The 27,862-nt window shown below is 46.6% G+C and overlaps 1 protein-coding gene across 1 annotated transcript in view; it reads right to left on the bottom strand.

The window, feature by feature from the left end:
• The window catches only part of Tubgcp3 (tubulin gamma complex component 3), a 61,057-nt gene that overhangs the window by 25,097 nt on the left and 8,098 nt on the right, over window positions 1-27,862 (bottom strand). The window contains exons 2-13 of the mRNA XM_085844205.1: window positions 27,585-27,692; window positions 24,746-24,813; window positions 18,955-19,032; window positions 18,099-18,310; window positions 16,417-16,589; window positions 14,871-14,989; window positions 12,708-12,833; window positions 9,591-9,659; window positions 9,136-9,268; window positions 8,063-8,229; window positions 590-700; window positions 194-302 (exon numbers count right to left, since the gene is read on the bottom strand). Coding sequence (XP_085700331.1) covers window positions 194-302; window positions 590-700; window positions 8,063-8,229; window positions 9,136-9,268; window positions 9,591-9,659; window positions 12,708-12,833; window positions 14,871-14,989; window positions 16,417-16,589; window positions 18,099-18,310; window positions 18,955-19,032; window positions 24,746-24,813; window positions 27,585-27,692 — 1,473 coding nt within the window. The remainder of the gene's footprint in view (window positions 1-193; window positions 303-589; window positions 701-8,062; window positions 8,230-9,135; window positions 9,269-9,590; window positions 9,660-12,707; window positions 12,834-14,870; window positions 14,990-16,416; window positions 16,590-18,098; window positions 18,311-18,954; window positions 19,033-24,745; window positions 24,814-27,584; window positions 27,693-27,862) is intronic.

Raw genomic sequence — 27,862 nt, 5'->3', positions numbered from 1 at the left:
TTTTAGTGATCCAGGTAATGTACAGATACACTGCAGTACAGAGCTTTAAGCCAACATTATTACCATTTGCCAGGGTCCCTACCCATCCATACTTACCTTCTCACACGGTCATAACCACATGACCATTACCACCTCCATCCCTACCATCACCATTGCCACAACCCCATCACTGTTACCACCACAAGAGCCATACCGTCACGGGGTGACTCTGCTGACTTGGTCACTGCTATCATTTTTGTAGTAGGTGTCTGATCATGACAAACTTGGTGCAAGAAATTTATTGACTTTCCTATCAAAAGGACCTAAAAAGAAAAAGAGCTATGATTCACCTTTATACAAGTTAGTGGTCCAAACACTTTGAATATCCCCACATCCCACATTAGCTACTGACTTAAAGACACAGACCATAAGCACTGGATCTCTATCGAGTGAGCGCTAGGAGCCCAAACAGCTCACCAGCAAGCATACATCAGCATGGTCCATTAGCAGAGCACAACACAACTTCCTTACATGAAGGTCAGCTGGGACATCGTCCAAGCACTCAGAGCAATGACAGTCAACACCGAATGGTGGTATCCAGCCGGCCTACCTTCCTAGACTGGTCCATCGTAATGAAGGAGGGGATCATTGACTTCCTCAGGGTGTACTTGTCGTGCCATAGACGGTCGGTTTTAACTGTTGGATCAGACGCCACAAAAAACTGAGAGCAAAAGAACACCGAGCATTAGAAATACTTCTGAAAAGCCGAGCCATGGTAGTGCACGCCTTTAATCCCAGCATTTGGGAGGCAGAGGCAGGTGGACCCCTGAGTTCAAGACCAGCCTGGTCTACAAAGTGAGTTCCAGGTCAGCCAGGGTCAAACAGAGAAATCCTGTTTCAAAAATCCAAAAGTTAAAATAAAATAAAATGAAGAAATACTCGTAAAAATATTAGTTATAGTAACAAGGACATTATTACAAAGTTACTCTATAAGTAAGTTCTTCAGACACAAAGAGCCCACTCACCTATACAACAAACAAAGTACTCTGGACAGAAAGCTAAGTTATTTTCTAGATAATTAAAACCAACCACAACAAAAGCAAGTTGTACCTCTCCTTGGAGACTTAGGAGCGAGGCGCAGCCTGAGTGCAGTAAGCCTCTGGCTGGCAGCCTCCAGGCCTGGAGTCCTGAACGCTCCTCATGCTCGAGGAGTTCTACATCCACAAACAACTCCAGCACTTTCTCAGCACTCAAGGCCAGTGGCCCTTGGGGTGTGTGTGCTCATGATCACTTCCGCTCCAGAGTGCCACAGGCTGGAGCAGCAGCTGAACACACAGGGTGTTCACAAACTGCAGTCCACAGACAAGAGCCCAGCACACAAGACCTCCCATGCAAGGGCCACCTGCAACCAAGCAGCCCAAGGGCACTGCAGAGACTTTCTCACGAGACTCTCCCCTGGGAATACCTATGCGTGATAAACACACCATCTACCTCATCAGTCACTGCTCACCTTCCCCCTCCCACAGGAAGAAGATCTGGCAGCCACTGCCTCCAGTTCATCTACAGTACAAAGAGACCGTGACCTGTTTAGCCACGAGGCTTAGTACCACTGCTCTGGTCCCTACAAACTTGCTCTGCAGAAGCAGAACTGACAAGCCAGTTATGTTCAGTTTCTGTGTAAATGACCACACACCTCCAAAGCCTGCCCAGCAGCAGGGCACCCTGTATTCTGTACCCTTAGCTAAGTGAAGCTGAGCACACTGCCACAGTGCTAATGCCCTTTGGTGTTTTCCTCCTGTGCCCCGTTCTGGTTTTGCTGTTGCTGTAGTAACTGCAAGCTTCCTTTCTTGATCCATGAAGATGGATCATCCACCCCATTTTCCAGATTACAGAAATAGCTTTCAGTGTATTTTTACCATTTTATTTTCTTTTGTATTATTTCTATCATTAATTACCTTAAATAAAATATTATTCTTTTATTGGTAAAGCTTTTTGATTGAAATATGTTATACTTCTAATATGCTATTAAATGTCAAAAGCAATCTGGGGTGGTACATGTCTTTAATCCCAGTAACTGGGAAGTAGACATATCTCTGCAAGTTGTAGGTCAGCCAGGACTATACAGTAAGATTTTTGCCTCATAAATAAATAAATAGCGTGTAAGCTAGAAACTACTAGATTTATTAATCCTAACAGTGATTTATCTTGAGTTGTATATATAGACAATAATACAATCGATGAATAAAGCCAGTGTTGTTGGGAAAAATGTCAAAAAAAGCAAGTGAACATGACAATGATCTATAATAATCATGTAACCATTAAAAATAAAGTTTCTTGCTGTGCAGCAGATTTCCAAGAACTTGAAGACAAATACTAATCTTTTCAGGAAAGACAAGATGCAAGTTTACATTTACAAATACAGGACACATTAACAGCTAGTCAGGACTTCAAAGAAACTTTATAACAAGAACTTGATGAACAATAACTTAATGTCAGAAAGTGACACTCATCATTTACTTCCAAGAAAAGCTGAGGAATGACGTGGGGCACACGCAGCACAGCTGAAACTAAGCACACACAGTATACTCACTCATGCTCAGACGTCTAACTTCCTCTGCTAGATGTGCACAGACAATCAAAGCCTTTAAACTGCACAAGTGTGTAACTCGGAAGAGCTTTAATAATTGATACCAGCTAAACATTTTGCTGGTTTTGTTGTTTTAGATAGCATCACTCTCTCAGAGCGGTTACCACGTGTTCTGCAGAAATCCACTGCGAGATGACTGTCAGTTACAATGAGGTCTCACCCATGTCTTTGCAGGCCAAGCTTTTGAATGTTGACATTCTTGTGACCAAAGAGAAGGGATCATTTGTTTTTAACTAACTAATCTAACTTATACTCTTGTTCTATGGTACCTTTCCAACTTAAAATATATAACAAAGGCAATTTGAGGAAATAGACACTGTTATGATGAGGTTATCATGTAGCACATACTGAGAGAAACAAGAAAATGCTATAAACCCACCATAAGCATCTCCCTGGTTACCTCACTGTGCCACAACTGCCCTTTGGCTTGCCATTCAACAGATTAGATTAATTGCATATAAATTATATTCCTCTGTTATTCACTTAACCACAAGAGCTAGTTTATATAGACAGTACACCAATTTATCCTGATAGTTTGCAGCTGGGTTCCTATCAGTGTGAACAATAAGTAATTTTAATTTAAATTATTAAAAACCTCCCAGACAATTCAGTCATCTTTGGAAGTCACGAACACAGTGCTTCATCCGGGGCACAGGAGCGTGCAATCACTCTACGAGCAGCTAGTGGTGAGCACAAAGGGTGTGCTCTTCTTCAGAGTATAATGACCCCTGTGAGACATACATGTGGCAGAGGAAAACCAAGGTCATAGTATAATTGCAATGAGCCTGCACTGTATTGATGCATTCCCCCTCAAGGTCCTTCAATTTCTACCATTATGTCAATCACAGAAAGAATCTAGGCAAAAAATAAAACATCATTGTACCGATTTCTCATTAACTGCTAGACAACCGTGCACTCCCCACCCTAAAACAGGAGCAGAGGGGAGATCTCCTTAGCGTGCAGCTTAGAGTCTAGGAATCAGATCTGTCAGCAGAGCAGACGCTCCCATAGCCCCTCCCTGCTACCCCACCCAGATTCCAGCTTAGTGCTTAACCGTGCTCACAGCCCTTATACCACGAAGGCCATGGACTAGGTAAGCACTCACTTTACAGTATTTCAAAGGGCACTGGGCTGGAGCTGCATCCCTAAGTATTTCATGGTATGAGTATAGCTGTTTTCTTTATTTTCTATTGGCAGCATTTACTGAGCATAGAGAAACAAGGGTTTTTTGTCACTGACTGCTAGTCCGTTAGTCTGAGAACCTTAGTGCACTGCACAGGTACACCTCCCTCCCGACGTCTCTCTATACGGTGCACACTGGGCTTTCTTCCTGTTAAGACCATGTCACCTAGGATGGGCTAAGCTTACTTCTTCCTGTTTTTTCTACCAGGTTGGACTCCTCTCCATTCCTGTCTTGCCAGCATGAGCACACTGCTGAGTAGGAGTGGTAATAGTGTAACAGTGTCTCCTTCTCCATCCAGAGACAAGGCGGACTGCCTCTTACCAGTCACAGACAGTAGCTGTCCCAAAGCTAGATCCTTTCTGGCGAAGGTTTCAGTATTTTACCACTGAATTGTGCTGAATGTCAACAGACGATTCTTACCAACAAAGTAGACTGTGTCCCTAAACTCTTTATCATGCCAACCACGATGGTAGACTATGGTTCACACCTATGTAATTACTGGGATAAACCCCTTTTGATAACGTTTTCAATATGTGGAATTCTAAATTTTGCTTCCTAGTATTAACTGGGGGCTTTCCACATCTACAGTCCTAAGAGAAGTGGTCACACATTTGTCGTGTGTGGTACTACAATGACCTCATAAAATGAACTTAAATGTTCCTTCTTGTTGTACTTTGTTAAGTTTGAGAAGGCTTGGTGGTGACTCTGTAGCTGTCTGGTTAGAACTGTCTCACCACGGCCTTGCCTCACAAATTGTCTCAATTGCTGACAGATCCACTGACCTGCCGGAGGTCTCAGCACGGTCCTACTCCTTCATGAATCAGTCTGGGCAAGTTCTGCAGTCTGGGAACTCTCTCGAGGTTCACTTAACAGGAACCTCTCTATTCTTTCTCCATTTCTGCAAGACACTTTCAGTGGTGGAAGAATTCCACGCTAAGCACCCACCACCTGCTGGCCTTCTTGTGAAAGGGCGGTTGCTGAGGTTCTCATCTGCTGCTGTGGGACTTTCCCCGACTTTGGCTCTCTGCAGTTCTGCTAGGACATGTCTCCTTGTGGCAAAGTACTTGCTAAAGCAGCACAAGAAAGGAAGGAGCTAGAGAAAGCACCCAAGGAGCTGAAGGGGTCTGCAACCCTATAGGTGAAACAACAATATGAACTAACCAGTACCCACAGAGCTCGTGTCTCTAGCTGCATATGTAGCAGAAGATGGCCTAGTCAGCCATCATTGGGAAGAGGGGCCCCTTGGTCTTGCAAACTTTATATGCCCCAGTAGAGGGGAACGCCAGGGCCAGGAAGCAGGAGTGGGTGGGTTGGGGAGCAGGGTTGGGGGAGGGTATAGGGGACTTTCGGGATAGCATTTGAAATGTAAATGAAGAAAATATCTAATAAAAAAAAGAAAAAAAAAGGCAGGCAGGCTTACTCTGTCTCATGTTTCATAGGCTGCATCTACAGTAGGGAAGGAGGCAGAGCAGAGAATGCTGCCCCTGCTGGCTTTCTCTGTTCCTCTCTAGTTGAGCCTGCATCCCCAGTTGGCCTCTGGGGTGCTGCTACATCCCAGGTAGGTGTAGCCTCCTAACTAGTCCCCGCTGGGCTCTTTGGCTCAGACACAGTCAGGAGACTGTGCTTTACCAGGTGCTTCTCAGGCTACTCAGGCTGACCGCCAATACTGACCACAGGAGTCAGTTCTTTCTCAGCTCACAGTATCTTCTTGGCTTCCTATCCCGTTTCTCTTCACCCGCATTTACACCTTCCAATGACTGAAGAAGCATTTCTCTCTGCAGATACTCCACAAACTAGAGCCACCGAGATAGCACTTGAAAAAATTAAATTTCACAATCAAATCATAACTGACTTTGACCAAGCTGAGAAAGAATTAACCTATTGGAGGACTAAAGAGGCAAAATCCTCAAATGTTTATTACACAGAAAAATCAAATAATGCTCTAAGCTACTAAATGTGTATGGTAAATCTATTACTTGCAGTTAAAGATAACCTTCCCAAACGTGACTTAAAACTTAAATGAAAACTATTCATAGAGTTCGCCATGAAGGACATCAGGGACAGGAAACGGCCACAAGTCACACAGTGTTCTAGACTGAACCAGCTTGGGCCTCACGCAAGATTCACCTGCTTACAGCAAGCCCTGGACTCGCCCAGGCTTTGTGTAGATCCAGGAGGGAGGGAAGGCTCAGTGAGGCAGACCCAGCAGCAATGAAGCAGGTCTAAGTCACTGCAGTTAACTGCAGCCCTCAGCAAAGACCGCTCTGCACCTAACCTCACAGAGAACTATTTACCAGTCAGACATCATCACCAGCAAAAGGAGCAAGGAACACCAGGGTCACCAAGTCAAAGGGTCAACATGTCAAAAGGTCACCAGGTCAAGGGTCACGTGGGCAAAGGGACTGGCAGAGGAAGGACTAGGGACCTCGGTCTTGCCAGTGACCTATGTGAACTCGGGTTAGGCATTGACCTCGGAGTGTAGAATCTTTGGTGTGGGGAGGTGTGGGAAGACTGATAGGTCAATGGAGGAACATGCAAGCTCTCACTAGCCCAGAAAATGACCCAGGGGGTGTTGGCAGAACTCATGGAACTTTTTAAATTAACTCGAAAGAAAAGCATGAAAAAAAATTAAAATCTTTCCATGGGATAAGAACTGAGGTTATGCTTGCTGAGTGACGGGATGAACTAACTCTGTGGTACTCAACACACTCAGTAACTTGTAAAGTCCCAGCTGGAGCGATGGCTCAGTGAACAAAGAAAATCAAATAAACCTGAGGAGCCTGGAGAGGTGGCTCCGAGCTTAAGAGCAGGTATCACAGCTGCAGAGGATGGGGTTCGATTCTCACCACCCACACTGTGTGGCAGCTCACAACTTCCTAGAGCTCCAGATCCAGGGAGACAAAGCCCCCTTCTGGACTCAGCCACACACAATTTATTATGGTTTCCAATTCTGTGCTTTAATGAGATTTCTGTGTGTTTCTCTCTGTATCTATGATTCTTGTGCCCTTTCTTTGGCTCTTTTTCTTTTGTTTGTTCATTTATTTTTTCCTATTCCAGCATATTTGTTTTTATTTTACCATATTTTATTATTACTCTTTAGATGCCCATTGTATTCTAATGAGAGAGAGGGAAAGAGTGAGAGGGGAGGTAGAGAGGACCTGGGAGGAGTTGGGGAGGGGAAACAATAATCAGAATATATGATATGGGAAAAACAGAACAAAAATAACAATATCATTAAAAAACAAACAGGCAAAAGCCCTGGCTATAGTAACACACACTTGTAATCCAAGAGCTGGAGAGAGACAGGCAGATCCCTGGGGCATTCTGGGTAGCCAGCCTAGTTTACTCAGTAAAAAGTGAAGAAGGTAGAAGTTGTATGGAAGTCAATACCTGAGACTAACTTCTGGCTTATACACGCACTTGAGTACACACACACAGACACACATGCCCCCGTGACAATAAATCAAACCTTAAGTGTTACTCATATTCCAAGCAACCAGGTACCTTCAGAAAATGCCCCAAATGTATACCCTACTACAGCACAGTCCATCAGTCTGAGAACGCAATGAACAGTTATGTACCGCACATTTCAGAAATCCAGACAGAAGCCTGCGGATATAGGTCAGTAGGTCAGTGGTGGGGCATTTGTCTAGCAAATGTGTGGCCTGGTTTCAACCCCCCCCCCCCCACCTAAAAAACCCTTCCTCTCTGTAGCACTTCTGCAGCAAACATCAGAGCTTCTGCCGTGAATGCTGTACTCTGTGTAGTATCTATGCACTTCTTAGTCTCTTAGCATATGTGGATCAATGAGACAGCTTTTATCACGTTTCTTTTTCCATTTCTCTGTGCTGCTGGCAACACTTTCGAGTGTGTTGTCTCTAGCTCTGTTTCCCAACTGCCAAGCCCCTCTGGTTTTGCTACATGCTTCTATGTCAGGTATTTTTAGGAACATGCACGGTGCCTCACATGTAACTACCTGTATTTCCAAAGGAAAACAGACACAAATGCAGTAGCTTGCGTCACTCAAATCCTCAGCACCAAGCCGACCAAGTTTATAACATACCCATGTAAAAAGACAGCTCCCAGGCCTGGGAGAGCAGCCCACACACGCTGTCATCAGTCCGCCAGTGAGCTCCCAGCACTGACCCTGGAGGTGCGGGCCCAGTCCCGTCCACAGGCCGTGATAATGGCTGAGATCAACCACACTGGAGAAGGTGGGTGCCACGCCCCTCAGCCCAGGTCTCGGTACTTACTTCGTGGTAAGTGTCCTCCAACTCCCCATCATATATCCACCGGTAGAGGAAGCTCAGGACAGGGTGAGACACCAAGCTCAGAATGTGCTGTACCAGGGACTTCATGTAGGGGTCCCCTGTCTTTGTATAGGCATGAACAGCAGAGGCCAGCTCACCCCCTTTTCGTCCTAGGGGAAATGGGAAAAAAATACACAGAAATAGCCAAATTTGAATTCGTGGCACAAACCAATCACTAAACACTAAGCAAAGACAGCCAAGTAGCGAGATAAAGTGTATCTGCTTTCTTCAGTTAGTAAGGACCTCCTGTATTTAGCCACAGCAGGAGCGTGCCGTGCAGCAAGGCCTGGGCACTAAGGTTCAGTTTCTGGCTTTACACATACTCAAGCAAAAGTCAGCCAAGAAGTTTTCCAGTTGTAAAACTGACCAAGAGTGACCAGCTGCCCAGCCTAGACACTTGAGACTCACACTTCACATTGCAATTCAGTTCAAATCTAAGTACCCATGAGAAGCAGAGGGTCTAAGGATCAGCAGTGACAAGATTTGGGGTGTGGCACACAAGGCCCAACTCCCTGCAGTACAGTGTAGTGGGGTAGTGTGACATTGCTCAGCAGCCAGGGCCCAGCAGGAGCCCCAAGAAAGGTACAGAAGCGGCAGCATCGGGTCCCAGCAACACAAGCATCAACAGTTTGTGTCAGAAGCTGAGGGCTTTACGTGACCCCTAGCTTTGTACAGACTGCTCTGGTGTGCAAGCAGAGGGGAATGAGCAGATGAGCAGACACCTAGGAGCCCAGGAGCAGGTCTTACGGCAACATCTGCTAAAGACCAAACAGGACAGACAAGACTGCTGCAAGACACAGAGCAGCCTCACACACAACACCTCCTTCCCAGCTCATCTCAGGCTAATGGCAGGCTGCCCCGGTCCCAGGTTACTGTCCCTGTGAGACTGGATCTATGATCTGTATCTACGATCTGTTTGTTGTTCCCTCAACCAGAGCAGAATCGCAGGCCCTACCTACAGACAAGTTTTGCACTCAAGAATGTCTAGAAGCACAGAAAAGAGGAACTCAGGAGACCTTGGCAGTGATCTACCAGCGCAGCAAGGGTCTTTAATCTTATTTTGGGGTCATATGTCCAAACCAGGAGGCGCCGCAGTGTGAGGCTACTCTCTAGTCCCAAATTCACACCCTGATCATCTTCTAACTGGAGCTGAAAAACAACAGGGAAGTGAGTGAGTACAGCCCATCCATCACCCCTTAGCCCACACAAGGTGAGAACAAGGCCACAGCTACACTAACAATGCAGTCACAGTCCTTTAAACCTACAGCACTCTTAGGCTACATACAAATAGTCTTCATGTGGTAGACAGGACCCTGAAATGAACAATTAATTGGCTCTAGGGTACAATGAAAAAATCTTGTACTATGGAAGTAATTAGTCTTGTATATGTATGAAGCAACAAATCCTCTCTACAGTCTTGATTTTCTACCTCTTGAAACTTGAAGGAATAGCTCATAGAGGAAGTCCTTACCTGAGAGTGTAGAACAGAGAGGAGCCTGTAGTATTCTTTGAGCTCTTGGTGCAGTGCGGCACAAAAACTCTGTGTGGGAAGAATAAGCAAGGTTAAAGCATGACCATGCACACACATGTGTCACTCTGCGAGAGGACACAGCACCTTCCCATGGAGCTCAGTGCAACTGAGACTCCGGATCTGTAGCATCTGTTTGAATCACAAGAAGCTTGGACCTTGCAGAGGAGAAATGGAGATGTGTCGGGTTTTCATGAAGCTACCCGTGTGGGTCACTTCAGAGGATGACCCTTCAGCATGGTGTCCTTCAGAAGTTTCTACAGTCACAGTAACTTTCTTAAATGCTTCTCCAAGCACTGGGAACTTCTGCCAGCCCCAGTTTAGACGTGGTTTACTTTCCCACACAGAGCACTCAACACTGCTCTGCACCCCCAACATGAACTAAAGACACTGTCAGAAGTGGTAAAGAAGGGTCCCTCCTTCTGGCCTGCAGTCTAGTAACAAGACTCCTTTTGCATGGCCCCAAGGCTATAAACAGAGCACACAGTCCAAAGTCTGTCTGCAAGACAAGCTGCCATAAACAGACTGGCAAAGGCTGAAGCCTAACCTCATTAAATAAATATGTAGGCGCCATGGCTCCCCGCAGACCTTAGTGCAATGCACAGGCTCATGAATTATGGGCCTATTTTACCACACGGAAGAATGAAATGCCCTTTTAGTTTTAAAAATGAACATAAAATATAAGATACCCTACTGGTTAAAAAAATGAACATAAAATGAACATTTTAATCTGCTGGAACTATAAAAATGAGCACAAAACACATCAACTTAGCAGACATACAGCAACACTTCAAAAGTCAGACTTAAAGATGAACTGCCCCAACCAAAGAACCACAAAGACCTTTGAGAGAAGTCCAGAGCACCCAAGGAAGGCTGACACTTCCAAAGTTCCCACTACTCCACATGCATACTTTGACAGGTTTTATATACAGAAATAATTAGCACAGGGGCATAGAAATCCTTAACAAACTAGTAGTTTCCATAATGTTCACAGAGGCAGCAATGTTGAATTTGTCAGGGTACAACATCAGGTTTTACAAAACCGTTACCCCAGCCTCCAAAAGGGCAGAACTGCAAACCTACACAAGGTTAAAAACTAAAATATAAACAGTTTATCAAATGATCAAGAACTCAGGTTGCAGTCTGACGTGGAGAATGCAAACTTGCAGACCACACAGCTGCAGTCACTGGTGGATCCACATCACAATGCCACACACAGCACGGTTCCATGAGCGCATTCCTCTCCCACAGCCAGAGGGAGCCAGCTGGGCCGCCTGGGCTTGCCAGAGGAGCCAGTGTCCCATGTTGGGTCTGAGAAGGGTTCTGCCGAGGCCTCAGGGAGAATGTACACAGCAACAACCCAAGACAACAGGCACAAAGAAGACACCCCAGCAGGGATACAGTCACCCCATGAGCACTGAAGCAGTCTACTATGGGCAACCATATCTCCTTGACTGCCGCAGCAGAACAACAGGAGTCACATGCAGCCCTCCATGTCAGAGCCCTCCAAGATAAACGCTGGTGCTGCAGCCCATGCTTCTGCAGGACAATGCTAACAAATCCTGCAGGACAGTGCTAACAAATCCTGCTAGGGTGCTCAGGAAGGTAAGAAATCAGGACTTCAATACCTGTGCTGTGAGAGAGACACTTATGACACTACTTACAGTGGCAAAAGAGCTAAGACACACAGCTGACAACTTGTCAATACCCAGAATATATAAAAGGGTGGAAAGACCCACACTGTCTGATTTTCAAAAGTATAAAACTGGACATTTCTCAAGAGACACAGCCAATGGGCATATGAAAAAATGTTCAAAAACCATAACTCCAGTAAGAACCAGAATCGACAGGAGGATGCCTGCTTGTGATGTTTGCTGGGGTGAACACTGGATCAGCTACTCCAAGGCTCCTCAGATAACTAAGCAATACAACTTCAAGTGCTAATGCCCCACTGTAGGGCCTGGGCCCTGTGGACACAGTCAGTGTGCTGAGGGAAGAGCTGTACTACCCATCTCTGCAGCACCAGTCACAACAGCCAAAGGTGAAAGTGTGTCAACGAGCAAGACGACCACATCATGTCTTTCACAAAACCAGAAAGAAGTGAGACTGTCATACAATCTGTCGCGCATTCTCCCAGACAGACTACAAGTAAAGCAAGGAGAGGCAATGGATTCTGCTTCTGTGCTTTCAGTGTCAACCCTCGGAGGAGGAGGAGAAGGGCAATGGCCAGCAACGGCCAGCAGGCCAATTCCTTGGACAGAACCAAGAGGAAACTGCTAGATTCAAGACTAGGAGCTAACTACTCAGTCTCTCCTCACCTTCTGTTATAGAAAGAAACTATGGTGAATGAACAGAAGAATCTGGGCAAGGCAACATGCTGTCAAACGTGAAGCTTCACTTGAAAGTCACATTCCCAACCACCAGCCACGCTGCCCCTGCCATGCTCCCAACCACCAGCCACGCTGCCCTGCCATGCTCCCGGCCATCAGCCACACTGCAGCATCTCTCTGTGCTGCCTCCAAGCCTCTCAGTAAATTTCTGTTGATAACACTGGCAGGCAGCAATTCCTACCTAAGAAACCAACTGAAACCAAAAGCATGGACCACTAAACTTGTCCAAGAGTCTGGGGCTTTGAAAGTATCCCACACTCACTTTTATATCTTCTGCTCCCTCAAGATCCAGCAGTCAAGAGATAGAAGTACCTGCTTCAAGAGACACTGCAGTAGGTCCCTCTGTGCCCACCATGGACATCCTGGCAGTGACACTGCAGTGGGTCCCCACTCCCCACATCTGTAGCATTACATGTGGGCACCTGAAGACCTGGTTATATCCTCAGGGCCCTTCCTTATCCTGAGGCAGCAGTGATGGCTACAGGGCAGGCCCAAGCTCTCCCACGTCAAAGGCCCTCCCTCTCTCGAACTCTTTCCTCTGGCCTTGATGCACTCCTGCATACTCCCAGTGGACCCTGACTGACACGTTCCTCAACACGAGCCTGACAGTGACCTTACATGCAGACGTCAAGTAGATTAAGTACCTCAAACCTAACAAGGATGAACATACCTGACCTACAAGTCCAAACGAGCGGTCCAGACTCCTCTGGTCAGCATACTTTCTGATTTTATTATGCAACCATCCCAACTCAGCAAGCCGGACTGCTGTGTCCCTCAAAGATTTGTTTAAGTTTGCCTAAAAAGTAAACACGGATAAAGTCAAAACTCAAAGTGAACGGGAGACCTCATCACTAGCCCAGGTCTCTTGTCCTAATATTATAAAAAGGTAGTTAAATCACTAGCATGCCACCAAGGCAAAGAGGGCACAGCAGCAGGGAGGCCGCAGGGAGAGGCTCCAGGCTCCCATTGTATCTCTATGCAGGACCACTCTGGGGTATGTCCACCAGGGACTGGGGGACTGGATGACCTCTGTTCTGCTGAGAAGCTGAGAGCAGGGCAGACACTCACAGGAGCAGGGATGTGGGAAGACTGCATCAGGAATGCACTGTCACAGAGGGACCATGACAGATCTTATTAGCCACAAATGGCCAGGGCAAGAAGTTAAATAGGGTGTGCAACTTGTTTGGTGCCCAATCTGCCCAGCCCCAGGAATGGGGTAAGGAGCTGTGCCTGGGCTCTACCTCTGAACACTGCAGCAGGCTCTGTTAACATACCTACACTGCAGCAGGCTGTTAGCATACTACACTGCAGCAGGCTCTGTTAGCATACCTACGCTGCAGCAGGCTCTGTTAACATACCTATGCTGCAGCATGCTCTGTTAACATACCTATGCTGCAGCAGGCTCTGTTAACATACCTATGCTGCAGCAGGCCCTGTTAGCATACCTATGCTGCACCAGGCTCTGTTAACATACCTACACTGCAGCAGGCTCTGTTAGCATACCTACGCTGCAGCAGGCCCTGTTAACATACTTATGCTGCAGCAGGCTCTGTTAACATACCTATGCTGCAGCAGGCTCTGTTAGCATACCTATGCTGCACCAGGCTCTGTTAACATACCTACGCTGCAGCAGGCCCTGTTAGCATACCTACGCTGCAGCAGGCCCTGTTAGCATACCTACGCTGCAGCAGGCCCTGTTAGCATACCTACGCTGCAGCAGGCCCTGTTAGCATACCTACGCTGCAGCAGGCCCTGTTAGCATACCTACGCTGCAGCAGGCCCTGTTAGCATACCTACGCTGCAGCAGGCCCTGTTAGGATACCTACGCTGCAGCAGGCTCTGTTAGCATACCTATGCTGCACCAGGCTCTGTTAACATACCTATGCTGCAGCAGGCTCTGTTAACATACCTATGCTGCAGCAGGCCCTGTTAGCATACCTACGCTGCAGCAGGCTCTGTTAACATACCTATGCTGCAGCAGGCTCTGTTAGCATACCTACGCTGCAGCAGGCCCTGTTAGCATACCTACGCTGCAGCAGGCCCTGTTAGCATACTTATGCTGCAGCAGGCCCTGTTAGCATACCTACGCTGCAGCAGGCCCTGTTAGCATACCTACGCTGCAGCAGGCCCTGTTAGCATACCTACGCTGCAGCAGGCCCTGTTAGCATACTTATGCTGCAGCAGGCCCTGTTAGCATACCTACGCTGCAGCAGGCCCTGTTAGCATACCTACGCTGCAGCAGGCCCTGTTAGGATACCTACGCTGCAGCAGGCTCTGTTAGCATACCTATGCTGCACCAGGCTCTGTTAACATACCTATGCTGCAGCAGGCTCTGTTAACATACCTATGCTGCAGCAGGCCCTGTTAGCATACCTACGCTGCAGCAGGCCCTGTTAGCATACCTACGCTGCAGCAGGCCCTGTTAGGATACCTACGCTGCAGCAGGCTCTGTTAGCATACCTATGCTGCACCAGGCTCTGTTAACATACCTATGCTGCAGCAGACTCTGTTAGCATACCTACGCTGCAGCAGGCTCTGTTAGCATACCTACGCTGCAGCAGGCTGTTAACATACCTACGCTGCAGCAGGCTCTGTTAGCATACCTACGCTGCAGCAGGCTCTGTTAGCATACCTACACTGCAGCAGGCTGTTAACATACCTACACTGCAGCAGACTCTGTTAGCATACCTACGCTGCAGCAGGCTCTGTTAACATACCTACGCTGCAGCAGGCTCTGTTAGCATACCTACGCTGCAGCAGGCTCTGTTAGCATACCTACGCTGCAGCAGGCTCTGTTAGCATACCTACGCTGCAGCAGGCTCTGTTAGCATACCTTCGCTTCCACTTTGTAACAGTTTTCAGTGCTGCTCATTTTGATGTTTTTGCCATCAATGCCCTGGAATACGTAGAGAATGTCTCTCACAAGAGCAGCTTCAGTAACTTCCAATGTGCCTGCAACAAGATTTGTAAGACAGTAAGGAGCACACTCCACATGAAATGAGTTGCATAATTGATTAGCTGCACACTACACATCTGCTCCCAGACCACAGAGATCAACTCGGGAAGTGAGTTCAAGAAGCAAAAGAAATGTCAAGACAGGAAGTTGTGGGATTTCTGAGAGGGTCCCCCTGAAGGCCTCTGAGGACAAGCTGTCCTGTGACCATCAGACAGACAAAACCATAAATGAACCAGAGGGAGTGCACGGTAGGGGAGTTGTGTAATGCCAGCTTACTACACGGTGAGATCAGGATCTTCCTAACACAAGAAACGGGAGTTCATAGCTCAGAAAGGACATCAGTTTCCCAGTTCTTCTGAACAAATACCACAATAAACTTAGGGTGTTAGGCAAAAATGAGGGCAAGGAGGCAGAACACCCAGAAGCCAGGATGCTGAGGGAAGCCAGAGACGGTCAGGAGCACAGCAGAGCATGCAGCTCGGGCACTCCTTCATGCTGTGGGGAGGAAGGCTGCAACCACCCATCAGTGTCCGTCGGCCTCACATGGCAGCCCTGCCCATTCCTAGCTAGCGGGGACTCCTCTGCTCTCCTTCCCCTGTCCACACTGGTGTGGACAGGCGTAGTCTGTCCTAGCACTCACACCAGACTCACTGAACCATCCTTAAGAATAGACCTTCCCTATCCTTCCCTATTCAAAAGGCCCACCTACATCTCACTATGTTAAGTCTATTCTACAGAGGCTCTGCCCCCTGTGGTTGATTTCACAACCATACAACATCCACCCATTTACTTTTAACCTGTCTATAACTCTCTACTCAAAATATATCTCTTGTAAGCAGCAGGTACAGCTCTGGAACTCTCACTGAAAAGATGTATTTATGCCTTTACCAAGTACCAAGGGCCCCTTATGGGTGGTGCCATCCTTGGGCTGGTAGTCTTGGGTTCTATAAGAAAGCAAGCTGAGCAAGGCAGGGGAAGCCAGCCAGTAAAGTCACATCCCTCCATGGCCTCTACATCAGCTCCTGCTCCCTGACCTGCTTGAGTTCCAGTCCTGACTTCCTTGGTGATGAACAGCAGCATGGAAGTGTAAGCTGAATAAACCCTTTCCTCCCCAACTTGCTTCTTGGTCATGATGTTTTGTGCAGGAATAGAAACCCTGACTAAGACACCCCTCTCCAGAGGTTGGACTTGGGCACAAGTAACCTTGATGATCTGTGTGGCTTCTCAGGAGGGATGTCAGACTAGATGGGGAGGGGACTGGGACAAGGAGGCAGAGTGCAACAGAGAAGGAACAGACCAGCGGCCAACGTGAAGTAACCTCACGAGGCACCTGGCCATAGCAGGGACCCAGGCTTCATTCCATGAACACTAAGGAATCACTACAGATGAGGTGCTGGCTTCTAACTGACAAAACACATCTTACCACCCGGATCCCCTTCTCTCCTTGACCTTGTCAGGTTTCGAGAAAGAGCATTTGGGAAACCCTTCGAGGTAGGGGTTTGTGAAGAAGGCTGATTTCCAGTCAGAGTCCACGCCAGACGAGGCCCCAACTGCTGTCGCAGACCATCGCCCACTCCTGCAGCTTGATGAGACTGTCTAGAGAAAGTAAGAAAGAAACATTTGTGGCTTCAAATAAGCAGACAGAACATACTTAGAAATTTTCCTTATGTTATTACACTGACTACATTACTTTATAGATCTGATACAGGGCTCTCCAGAACCACATGTCCCCATAACAGTCTGTTCCAGGTCCCTGCACTGTTCCTGGACACCGACCCAGTTTTCAGACCCATCTGGACGTCTCGCCCGACATCCACACTCTCTACCTGAGTTCTCCACACACACAGATGCATCATGCCTACACAGAAACAGCCTGAAATCCTACTCTATTTTAAGTCCGATCATGGCCTTTCATTCATTCTACATTTCCTGAGTTGACAGGTCTCAACACCTGGGCCCTGTCCCGTCTGTGCCCCCACCCCACCCTGTGTGCATACTAGACTACAGTTTAATCCATTTGAAAAGTTTACTAATACACAAAATGAAAGGCAAAAGGAACTCAGGGAATACATAACAGTGGCTCTGAAAATCTAAGAGCCTGGCGTTTATGTCCAGTGACAACTGTAACAAAACTACTGCTTCTCAGAACTAAAACAGCCACAGGCGCTGACCTGCACTCACTATCCTAGGGGTCTGGGCACAGTGCTCTGGGGACCCGCCCTATGAGGAGCACCACCCTCCCTATGGGGAGTACCACCACTCCCATCCTGCCCTACCCTCCATATGAGAACTACCAGTCCTGTCCTACAATACCCTCTGTGGGCACAGGCTTAGCAACAGCATTCAGTAATGCTGAATCTGTAAAAAAAAAAAAAAAAAAAAAAAGTAAATATAAAATAAGAGCCCAATTCTGCTCAAAATTATCTATACAACTTTTCATGACAGCAATAAGCACTCTAAATTCTAAGGTCACAGATGAGATCCTCTCAGCCTAATATGGTCCTTGGGTCAGCTGTACGTGCTGGCTCACCACAGAGCGGTCTGTGTGTGGCACAGACCGTCCACCCTCAGTACTGTCAGTGAAAGCTTAGAACTCAGTGATGAGGGATTCCAGCGTGCCCATGTGCAAAGCACCAAGCTTCTGATGCTGACGCTCTGACCAATGCTCCTCTGGAGAACCATCCAGCTCAATCCTGTTCCACTGTGGTCCCCAGGAATGACAATAGCAAGAGGCTCACCCTGCCTCGCTGAGCTGCCACCCTCTCTGCTCACAGCACGGACGAGAGTCTGAAAACCACAACCTAAGGAGGAGTCTCCCTGCTACTTCTTAAAATTCTGAGTCCAACAAGAACAGCTTGCTAAAACCCTGGGAACAGACCTACAACACTGAGAGCCACACCGGCACCCTGGCAGCATGGGTGGTAAGTGCATAAGCCCCTGCTGGCTGCTTCTGGTTCCTGTGGTGAGAGAGAAAGAGAGGGAGGGAGGGAGGGAGGGAGGGAGGGAGGGAGGGAGGGAGGGAAAGAGAGAGAGAGAGAGTTTGTGTGTGTGTGTGTGTGTGTGCGCGCGCGCACATGTGTATCTGTGTGTGTGAGCTCAAGTTACCCGGGAAGGAAAGGCTGCACAGGTGTGGGGCCACTAAGGCCACACATGCCGATGCTGCTGATGCCGCTGCTGCCCAGGCTGCCAGAGCTCTGTGCCTGTGTGCTGCGGTCCTGGTAGTTGAGCGGGAGGGTCTGAGGCCTGGCATAGTAGTAAGGCGTCGAGTGAGCGTCTCTTGGCAACGCTTGCGCAAATAAGGAAGCATAGCTGGTCACCTGAAATGAGCGCGTGTAGACACATACGTAAGGAACTGCACAGCGGCTGCAAACCCAGCACTTTCATATTCCTAGTCCCAAGCTATGTCTGCAATTGGATTTGATTCTCACACTAATTCAAACACATCAATGAAAATGTTTCTCAACTTTAGTAATTGACAGTATCAGGCACTCTCTAAACTCCAACGTAAAACAAGTTTATAATAAGTCTATCACTGCTACATAATAAGGAGGTTGGGACAACTCCTCCATCCACACTCCTCAGCTTCTTGCCAGTCAAACATCTGCAGAACATTCTATTGCACTAGACCCCACAGCAGGGAGGAGCCAGAGGCTCTGGGAAATCCTGTAAGGGGTTCAGAGCAGGAAGCCTGTGGTATGACAGCGACAGATGCTCCCAGCTCAAGAACTGTAGACCCTCCAAACTGATGCTCCGAATTTCGGTGTCAACTCTTTGAACTTGGGCTGCTCAATGTACACTGCGAGCTCAGAACAACAATTCTGAAACACATCTTCTGGAAGCTGCCGTCGGAAAAAAATATGTGGCTTCCAGAAGACGGGCCTTATGCTTTGTCCCACTGTTCTTCTTCCTGTGGCACACGGTCCAGCCACCCCACAGGCCACGCTGGGGCTCGCTCACCCACCTTGCTGGCCTGCTTGCGAGGATCCTCACTAAGGTTCAGCAGGAGGTAGAGGATTGACCATTTATTTTTCAAAACTCCCTGTTTAGATAAAAAATAGTATTACAAGAGCTATTGTATCAACTTTGTTTCATTTTCTCTCCTATACTTATTTCCAAACCAGACATCCATTTTAAAATTCACCTGTTGACATTTAATCTGAGCTCACTTCACAGGTCATGCATGGACCCACCCCCAGAAGACTGGACATGATCAGTCTTCTCTGGGACCAACACCCCCAGGTTCTTACCACTGTAGAAACACATTACAAAGTTACCCTGCTTTGGATTAGTAAAATTTACCAAACCCTCTAAAGATAAAAGTAATTACCAAAAATCTGTGGATTAAGCTGGGCATGCTGGCACACACCTTTAATCCCAGCACTCAGGAGGCAGAGATAAGCAGATCTCTGTGAGTTCAAGGCCAGGCAGGACTACATATTATAACCTTGTCTCTAAGGGGAAAAGTAAACTGGTCTTCTTGTTTGATGCCCCATTTGGAGCAGAAAGGAGTGTTATGGAAAGAGAAGACAAGACTGGAAAGCACTCCACCCTGGTGAGCACCTTGATGCTTCTAACAGAAACAGACATGCAGCAACTTGCACAGCTGGGTCCCCAAGGAATCTCTAGAAACTCAGCATGAGGAGCAGAAACCATGAACAGATCTGTAGACTAGAAGTGGGGCCCAGACACTACAAAAACAATGATAGGATATGCATCGCACTCGGGGGAAAGGCTGGAGCCTTTGCTGTGCTCCTCAGGGTATAGCACTTTATCCAGCAAGGGAGTGGTTGGAGGACATGAAGGAAAGGAGACAGGGAGCCGGGCGTGGTGGCGCACGCCTTTAATCCCAGCACTCGGGAGGCAGAGGCAGGCGGATTTCTGAGTTCGAGGCCAGCCTGGTCTACAAAAGTGAGTGCCAGGACAGCCAGGGCTACACAGAGAAACCCTGTTTCGAAAAACCAAAAAAAAAAAAAAAAAAAAAAAAAGAAAGGAGACAGGGTTCACAAGGTCAGTGGCTTGCCAGGACCCTGTCTGCCCCCCACAGTCCCCTCTCTCCCTCCCACTTCCTCTCTGAGCAGCTAAACTGATCTTCCCACCTCAGCCTCCCAGTTCTGAGATACAGGAGTGTGCCACCACACTGCTTTTACCAGAGGGGACAGGTGTTGACAGCCAAGTGAAGAGGTACAGATAGGGAAAGGAAAACAAGAGGCTGCAGCAGTCAGGAAGCTACCATTCCAAGGAGCCAAGATGGCTTCACCAGGGCCCTAGGACAGGACTGGGGACACCATCAAGCCACAGTTCACCCTTGCCTCCATCCCCACAACCCGGCTAGCTCCCCGGCACTGCAGCCAGTTCCAGCTGAAGCTCAGATGGTATGGAACAATCCACCTGGGGGAGCAAAGAGAGGAAGAACAGCCACTGTGGCAGGGCTGAGGGCTGAGCTCCCACAGCAGCCCTCACAACCAGACAGCTCAGATTCCTGCCAGAAGGGCCTAGACACAGGCACAGCTTCCTGCACTGCGTCCACTGGACTTTCAGTGTAGACAAAATATGAAAGCAAAGATTCACCCAGCACCTGCCCACTACTGCCTTCCCTCACCCCACCACCACTGTCTCAGCATTCCCAGCTGTACACAGGTTTCATCCCCAGACAAGCCACCGCCCTTGCTATTGGCCACACTGGAACTTAGCTCAACTGGACTGCCTTATGTCACACCTGGATCCTCGATGCTCCGGCTCTGAAAACAACCTGCACCCTTGAGCCCTCCTCCCACAGCACCAACGGCACCCACGGCACCCACAGCACCCACGGTGTACACAGCAGACGAGGAGCCCACTGAACAGAGAACAGGACAAAGAGAGAATCAGTGAGCCTTGCACTGTGAAGAGCTGGAGTTCTTTTGTTTAATCAGAAAGCTAGACTGGCTATTTCTATGGGCATACTTCCTGCTTTAGTATTAGACCATTGTCTCCATCATTAGTTATTGGGCATACTTCCTGCTTTAGTGTTAGACCATTGTCTCCATCATTAGTTATTGGGCATACTTCCTGCTTTAGTGTTAGACCATTGTCTCCATCATTAGTTATTGGGCATACTTCCTGCTTTAGTGTTAGACCATTGTCTCCATCATTAGTTATTGGGCATACTTCCTGCTTTAGTGTTAGACCATTGTCTCCATCATTAGTTATTGGGCATACTTCCTGCTTTAGTGTTAGACCATTGTCTCCATCATTAGTTATTGGGCATACTTCCTGCTTTAGTGTTAGACCATTGTCTCCATCATTAGTTATTGGGCATACTTCCTGCTTTAGTGTTAGACCATTGTCTCCATCATTAGTTATTGGGCATACTTCCTGCTTTAGTGTTAGACCATTGTCTCCATCATTAGTTATTGGGCATACTTCCTGCTTTAGTGTTAGACCATTGTCTCCATCATTAGTTATTGGGCATACTTCCTGCTTTAGTGTTAGACCATTGTCTCCATCATTAGTTATTGGGCATACTTCCTGCTTTAGTGTTAGACCATTGTCTCCATCATTAGTTATTGGGCATACTTCCTGCTTTAGTGTTAGACCATTGTCTCCATCATTAGTTATTGGGCATACTTCCTGCTTTAGTGTTAGACCATTGTCTCCATCATTAGTTATTGGGCATACTTCCTGCTTTAGTGTTAGACCATTGTCTCCATCATTAGTTATTGGGCATACTTCCTGCTTTAGTGTTAGACCATTGTCTCCATCATTAGTTATTGGGCATACTTCCTGCTTTAGTGTTAGACCATTGTCTCCATCATTAGTTATTGGGCATACTTCCTGCTTTAGTGTTAGACCATTGTCTCCATCATTAGTTATTGGGCATACTTCCTGCTTTAGTGTTAGACCATTGTCTCCATCATTAGTTATTGGGCATACTTCCTGCTTTAGTGTTAGACCATTGTCTCCATCATTAGTTATTGGGCATACTTCCTGCTTTAGTGTTAGACCATTGTCTCCATCATTAGTTATTGGGCATACTTCCTGCTTTAGTGTTAGACCATTGTCTCCATCATTAGTTATTGGGCATACTTCCTGCTTTAGTATTAGACCATTGTCTCCATCATTAGTTATTGGGCATACTTCCTGCTTTAGTGTTAGACCATTGTCTCCATCATTAGTTATTGGGCATACTTCCTGCTTTAGTGTTAGACCATTGTCTCCATCATTAGTTATTGGGCATACTTCCTGCTTTAGTGTTAGACCATTGTCTCCATCATTAGTTATTGGGCATACTTCCTGCTTTAGTGTTAGACCATTGTCTCCATCATTAGTTATTGGGCATACTTCCTGCTTTAGTGTTAGACCATTGTCTCCATCATTAGTTATTGGGCATACTTCCTGCTTTAGTGTTAGACCATTGTCTCCATCATTAGTTATTGGGCATACTTCCTGCTTTAGTGTTAGACCATTGTCTCCATCATTAGTTATTGGGCATACTTCCTGCTTTAGTGTTAGACCATTGTCTCCATCATTAGTTATTGGGCATACTTCCTGCTTTAGTGTTAGACCATTGTCTCCATCATTAGTTATTGGGCATACTTCCTGCTTTAGTGTTAGACCATTGTCTCCATCATTAGTTATTGGGCATACTTCCTGCTTTAGTGTTAGACCATTGTCTCCATCATTAGTTATTGGGCATACTTCCTGCTTTAGTGTTAGACCATTGTCTCCATCATTAGTTATTGGGCATACTTCCTGCTTTAGTGTTAGACCATTGTCTCCATCATTAGTTATTGGGCATACTTCCTGCTTTAGTGTTAGACCATTGTCTCCATCATTAGTTATTGGGCATACTTCCTGCTTTAGTGTTAGACCATTGTCTCCATCATTAGTTATTGGGCATACTTCCTGCTTTAGTGTTAGACCATTGTCTCCATCATTAGTTATTGGGCATACTTCCTGCTTTAGTGTTAGACCATTGTCTCCATCATTAGTTATTGGGCATACTTCCTGCTTTAGTGTTAGACCATTGTCTCCATCATTAGTTATTGGGCATACTTCCTGCTTTAGTGTTAGACCATTGTCTCCATCATTAGTTATTGGGCATACTTCCTGCTTTAGTGTTAGACCATTGTCTCCATCATTAGTTATTGGGCATACTTCCTGCTTTAGTGTTAGACCATTGTCTCCATCATTAGTTATTGGGCATACTTCCTGCTTTAGTGTTAGACCATTGTCTCCATCATTAGTTATTGGGCATACTTCCTGCTTTAGTGTTAGACCATTGTCTCCATCATTAGTTATTGGGCATACTTCCTGCTTTAGTGTTAGACCATTGTCTCCATCATTAGTTATTGGGCATACTTCCTGCTTTAGTGTTAGACCATTGTCTCCATCATTAGTTATTGGGCATACTTCCTGCTTTAGTGTTAGACCATTGTCTCCATCATTAGTTATTGGGCATACTTCCTGCTTTAGTGTTAGACCATTGTCTCCATCATTAGTTATTGGGCATACTTCCTGCTTTAGTATTAGACCATTGTCTCCATCATTAGTTATTAGTTCATTTCCAGCATGAAAAATTCAACTACGTTTGTTCTGTGCGGTAGCTGTAGGAGGCTGGCCACCATCATAACAATGTTTAAGAGCCAGCTGAGGTGGCTTATACCTGTAATCCCAGAACTGGGGAGACCAGAGCAGAAAGGCCAATCTGGGCCACACAGCGAGCTTCAGCATGGCCTGGGTTAAACGGTTAAAAACTGTCTAAAAAAAAAGGGAGGGGGAGCAGGCAAGCAAGCAAGCATAGAAATAAACAGAGTTTCAAACAGTTAGAAAACAGCCTTCTTAAATTTCAATTTCCCAAGGGCACCTCCATCCAGTGGCCACAGCAACATACACAACAGGCTTTGGGGCATAAAACTATCTCCGTGACCCCAGCAAGGCCAAGCAGCCGCCTACTTATAGCACACTAAACTCCCATGTCACATCTCAAGTGCAGAAGTCATTCACAGATGAAGAGAGACTGAAGACAAGTAAAAGCGATACTACAGTACATTCCCTGGAAGACATGGGTGCTCAGAAAGCTCTCGATCTTACTTCCTAAGCACTTGCCAAGATGGAGAAGTGTCCCTCCCCAGTGAAGGTACATGAAAGTGCACTGAGGAATCAAAGCTCTCAGCAAGCACGGAGCTCATTTTCAGGCCGCAGAGGCGAGGACTAGAAGAACACCACCAGCTCAGTCTCCACAGCCCTGGCCGGACAGCACCTGCTGCGCAAACAGTAATCCAGGCCCTTAACTCTCTGCAGAGCGGGTAGAATGCTGGGTGGACTCGGTTCCTCACGGTCACAAACCACAAAATCTACCCCGTGGCACAAGTAACTCTTTGACAGGAGCTGACAAATCGTTATCAAAATATTAGTTTGGGAAGACATTTCCCTTTAGTTATCACAATGGCGATAAAATGCGCTCAGAGACAACTGCATCAGCCATGGGGGCTTCTGCTGCAGCGGGGCCAGGTGTACACACCCACCAGCACGCCTACTCCTGGCAATGCCATCGAGGAATTGCAATGCAAACTGGGGAGTCCAGGACACACATCAGAAGTTTAACAGAAAGCCCAACTAACACTTCCAATACTGAATCTCTCAAGTGGAAGCACTCTCTACAACTAAAAGCCATTAGTGATCACAGGGAGTTTTAAAGGACAGCACCCAAGGGCATCCAAGCATCCTAGAGCCGCTCTCCACTCACAGACTCCCAGAAGACCTCACTGTACCTGCGAATGAAGCTTCCTGTGGAGCTCTGAAAACAGTGCGGCGTCCGCTTCTCTCCTTTGTCGAATAACTGGAAGTTTAGAAAATGAATTAATTAAGCCTATTAGTTGCACATACAGCTCAGTGTTAGGAAAGTCACTGCGTCTGCACTAACAGACTAGGACATGCTAAAAGAATCCTGAAGCTGGGCGTGGTGGCGCACGCCTTTAATCCCAGCACTTGGGAGGCAGAGGCGGGTGGATTTCTGAGGTCGAGGCCAGCCTGGTCTACAAAGTGAGTTCCAGGACAGCCAGGGCTATACAGAGAAACCCTGTCTCGAAAAACCAAAAAAAAAAAAGAAAAAAAAAAAGAATCCTGAGCACAAGAATGCAAAGAATGGGGCAAGGAGACTTTTAGCAACATCGGTTTGGTCAGCTCGCCTTGCTGCTCTGATATACATAAAACATGAACTCTTGGGTTGGGATAAAGACAGGACTGTCTTCACATATGGATCCACAGTGAGGCAAACCACCGTCAACCCTACTAACTGATACCAGGTACTTGGAGGGAGGAATGGAGAGTGACATTATCTAGGAAATTACAAATTCATAGGATCAGCAAACATGGCAGTTCATCTGACTTAAAAAGCCACATTCTAGCCAGGTGTGGCAGAGTATGCTTTTAACCCTAGCACTCAGAAGGCAGAGGTAGGTGATTCTTTGTAAGTTCAAGGCCAGCTTTACTGACCAGCCAAGGCTACACAAGGATGAGACCTTGTCCACCCATCCCCAACAAAAATCATATTCTAACATTTTTGCCAACATGTCCAGAAGTATTCCAAATTGCTTCAGTGTAAAATAATCACTGTTTCAAACTAAATGTCAATCCATTAATATCATTATTAATTTTATTTTCAATATTATTTTTATTGTCCATTTATCATTTTTGATTATTACATGACTTCCTGAAACTCTATAGTAATGACTTCATTATGACACGCACTGGCAATAAGCTTAACAGGAGGCCATGAAATCAAATTCACCAAGGAAATCCTGTTCATATGACACCAGATAGTGAGGTTCTTGGTAGTGATCTAGAGTGTAAGCAGCCATGAAAAGACTTTACATTTCCATAAGAAACTTGACAGGCACGGAAGGAAAGTAGGCTTCAATCTTCAGTAACAGGCTACATACCCACTGTTATTTTTCTACTTATTTAACCGGTGAGATAGGGCCTAAGGCCGGGGGCGGGGTGCCTGTAACCTCCACCAATACCAACCCCAATCTTTCAGGTGCAGGAAGCACTCTGACTTGCTTTAGCAAACCTGATGTACAGGGGTCAGGATCCTTCTGCCTTGGGGCCACTAAGAAAAACAAGGCAGCCCACATTCCTAGCATCTGAGGAGGTGAGGTAGAAGGATGGCAGTCTGAAGGCAGCCTTGCCATGAGACGCATAGCCCTGGCTCTGGTGACTGAGAAGGTGACTCATGGGACAATGTGGCAGGCAGCACACAGAGCATGGGCATGCTGAACAGAGATGGCTCCTCGGCAAGGCAGGAAGCAGTGGGGTGGTATGAGACTTCAACACATGCATTCCTTGGGATGGTAGGACTTGACAGTCTGTGCATCATCTGTATCTGGGATGTATTTTCCCACCGCTGCCTTCCAGTCACAGTTGATTATGGGTAACTTAAAACCACACAGGAAAGCAACTGACAAAGAGGCTCACTGCAGGATCACTGCCATTCCAGCTGCTGGGTCCTTAAAGCCACACTGCTAAAGGCTTCAGTAGGCAAAGAAGGCACTAGGTCCAATCATTGTGGGGCCACAGCCTCCACTCCCTGACTCTGTGTTAAGCTCTGAAAGATAACATCCACACAGATCACTGACCCATGCAATTCCTAATGCAACAGCTCAGGGCAGGATACTATGTCAAGCAGAATGACTTCCTAGGAGTGCTGTGGCCAAACTGGCAAAAACGTAGAACGGAAACCAAAGCCCCCTTCATCTGGGAAGTTTAACAGTAGGCCCCAGTAGGAGAAGCTGGCTACTATCCACGGCAGGGTTTAAGTCCCCCTGAAAGGCCCCGTTTTCAGCATGCTCACACACCCACAAAACCAGGACTGCTCTCCCACAGATTGCTGAGGACTGCCTGTCACTCAGTCTAGACTCCATGAAGCACTTCAGAAGCTGGGAGGGGTGGCAGAGCCGACTTCAACCAACCCAAACCAAGTGCTATGAGTGGAGGAGAACCTTCTTCTCCAGGGGCTACCGCTTAAGAGAGCCTGAAGTGCCATTTCAGAAGTAAGACGCTCACACAGCTCTTAAGTGCTGCAGGTCTGACGGTGATAATGAAAAAGGCAGCAATGCCTCTGAGCGCGGTTAACTGCATTAGATACTGCAGATCAGAGAGGTAAGAAGTGACAGTGAGTCCTTTTTTCTTTTGTATTGGAAAACTAAATTACAGAGTTATGACAGTTTAAAATAAACCTTCACTATATTTTAATAATTATAATGCCAAGAAAAAAATTAAACTGTCCTTATTTTTAATAGTATCTATTATTAAAACATACTTGAGAATAGCACTTATAGCACATACATGTATGGGCATGCATGCAAATGTGTATATAGATATATACATGCATAAATGTGTGGATACATAAACACAGACACATATACATACATATGTATATATACATAAGTATACACACACATATACCTGACCATACATAGACACACATGTGCACATATATGCATGCACAAATACATAAAGACACACATACAAACACACACACATGTCATGTAGAAATAAGTTTTCACAAGTTTCACAATCCAACATGTAATAGTTAAGAAAAATACATACGTTCTTTCTTGATTTTTTCGGCTACTAGAAATTCATCTCGTTCAACAGTTGGAGCGAAGTTGCTGCCGATAACTCTCACAGCAAACTGGAACTGCTGGGCCACATCGGCTGGAAGGCAAGCGGAAGGGTGCAAGTTATAACCTGACAGCTTTCATCACCAGAGCACACAGGTCAAGGGAGCAAACACCCTTCCCCAGCCTTAACTCAGAGGGCAAAAAAGTCATACGAAATCAATGGCTTGAGCAAAAGAGTTCTATAACGTTTGTAAAAGACAGCAG

Source organism: Mus caroli, unplaced genomic scaffold, assembly GCF_978045245.1.
Source record: "Mus caroli unplaced genomic scaffold, Mus_caroli_1 scaffold_10, whole genome shotgun sequence".
Taxonomy (NCBI): Eukaryota; Metazoa; Chordata; class Mammalia; order Rodentia; family Muridae; genus Mus; species Mus caroli.
This window is presented reverse-complemented; position numbering and strand designations above follow the sequence as displayed.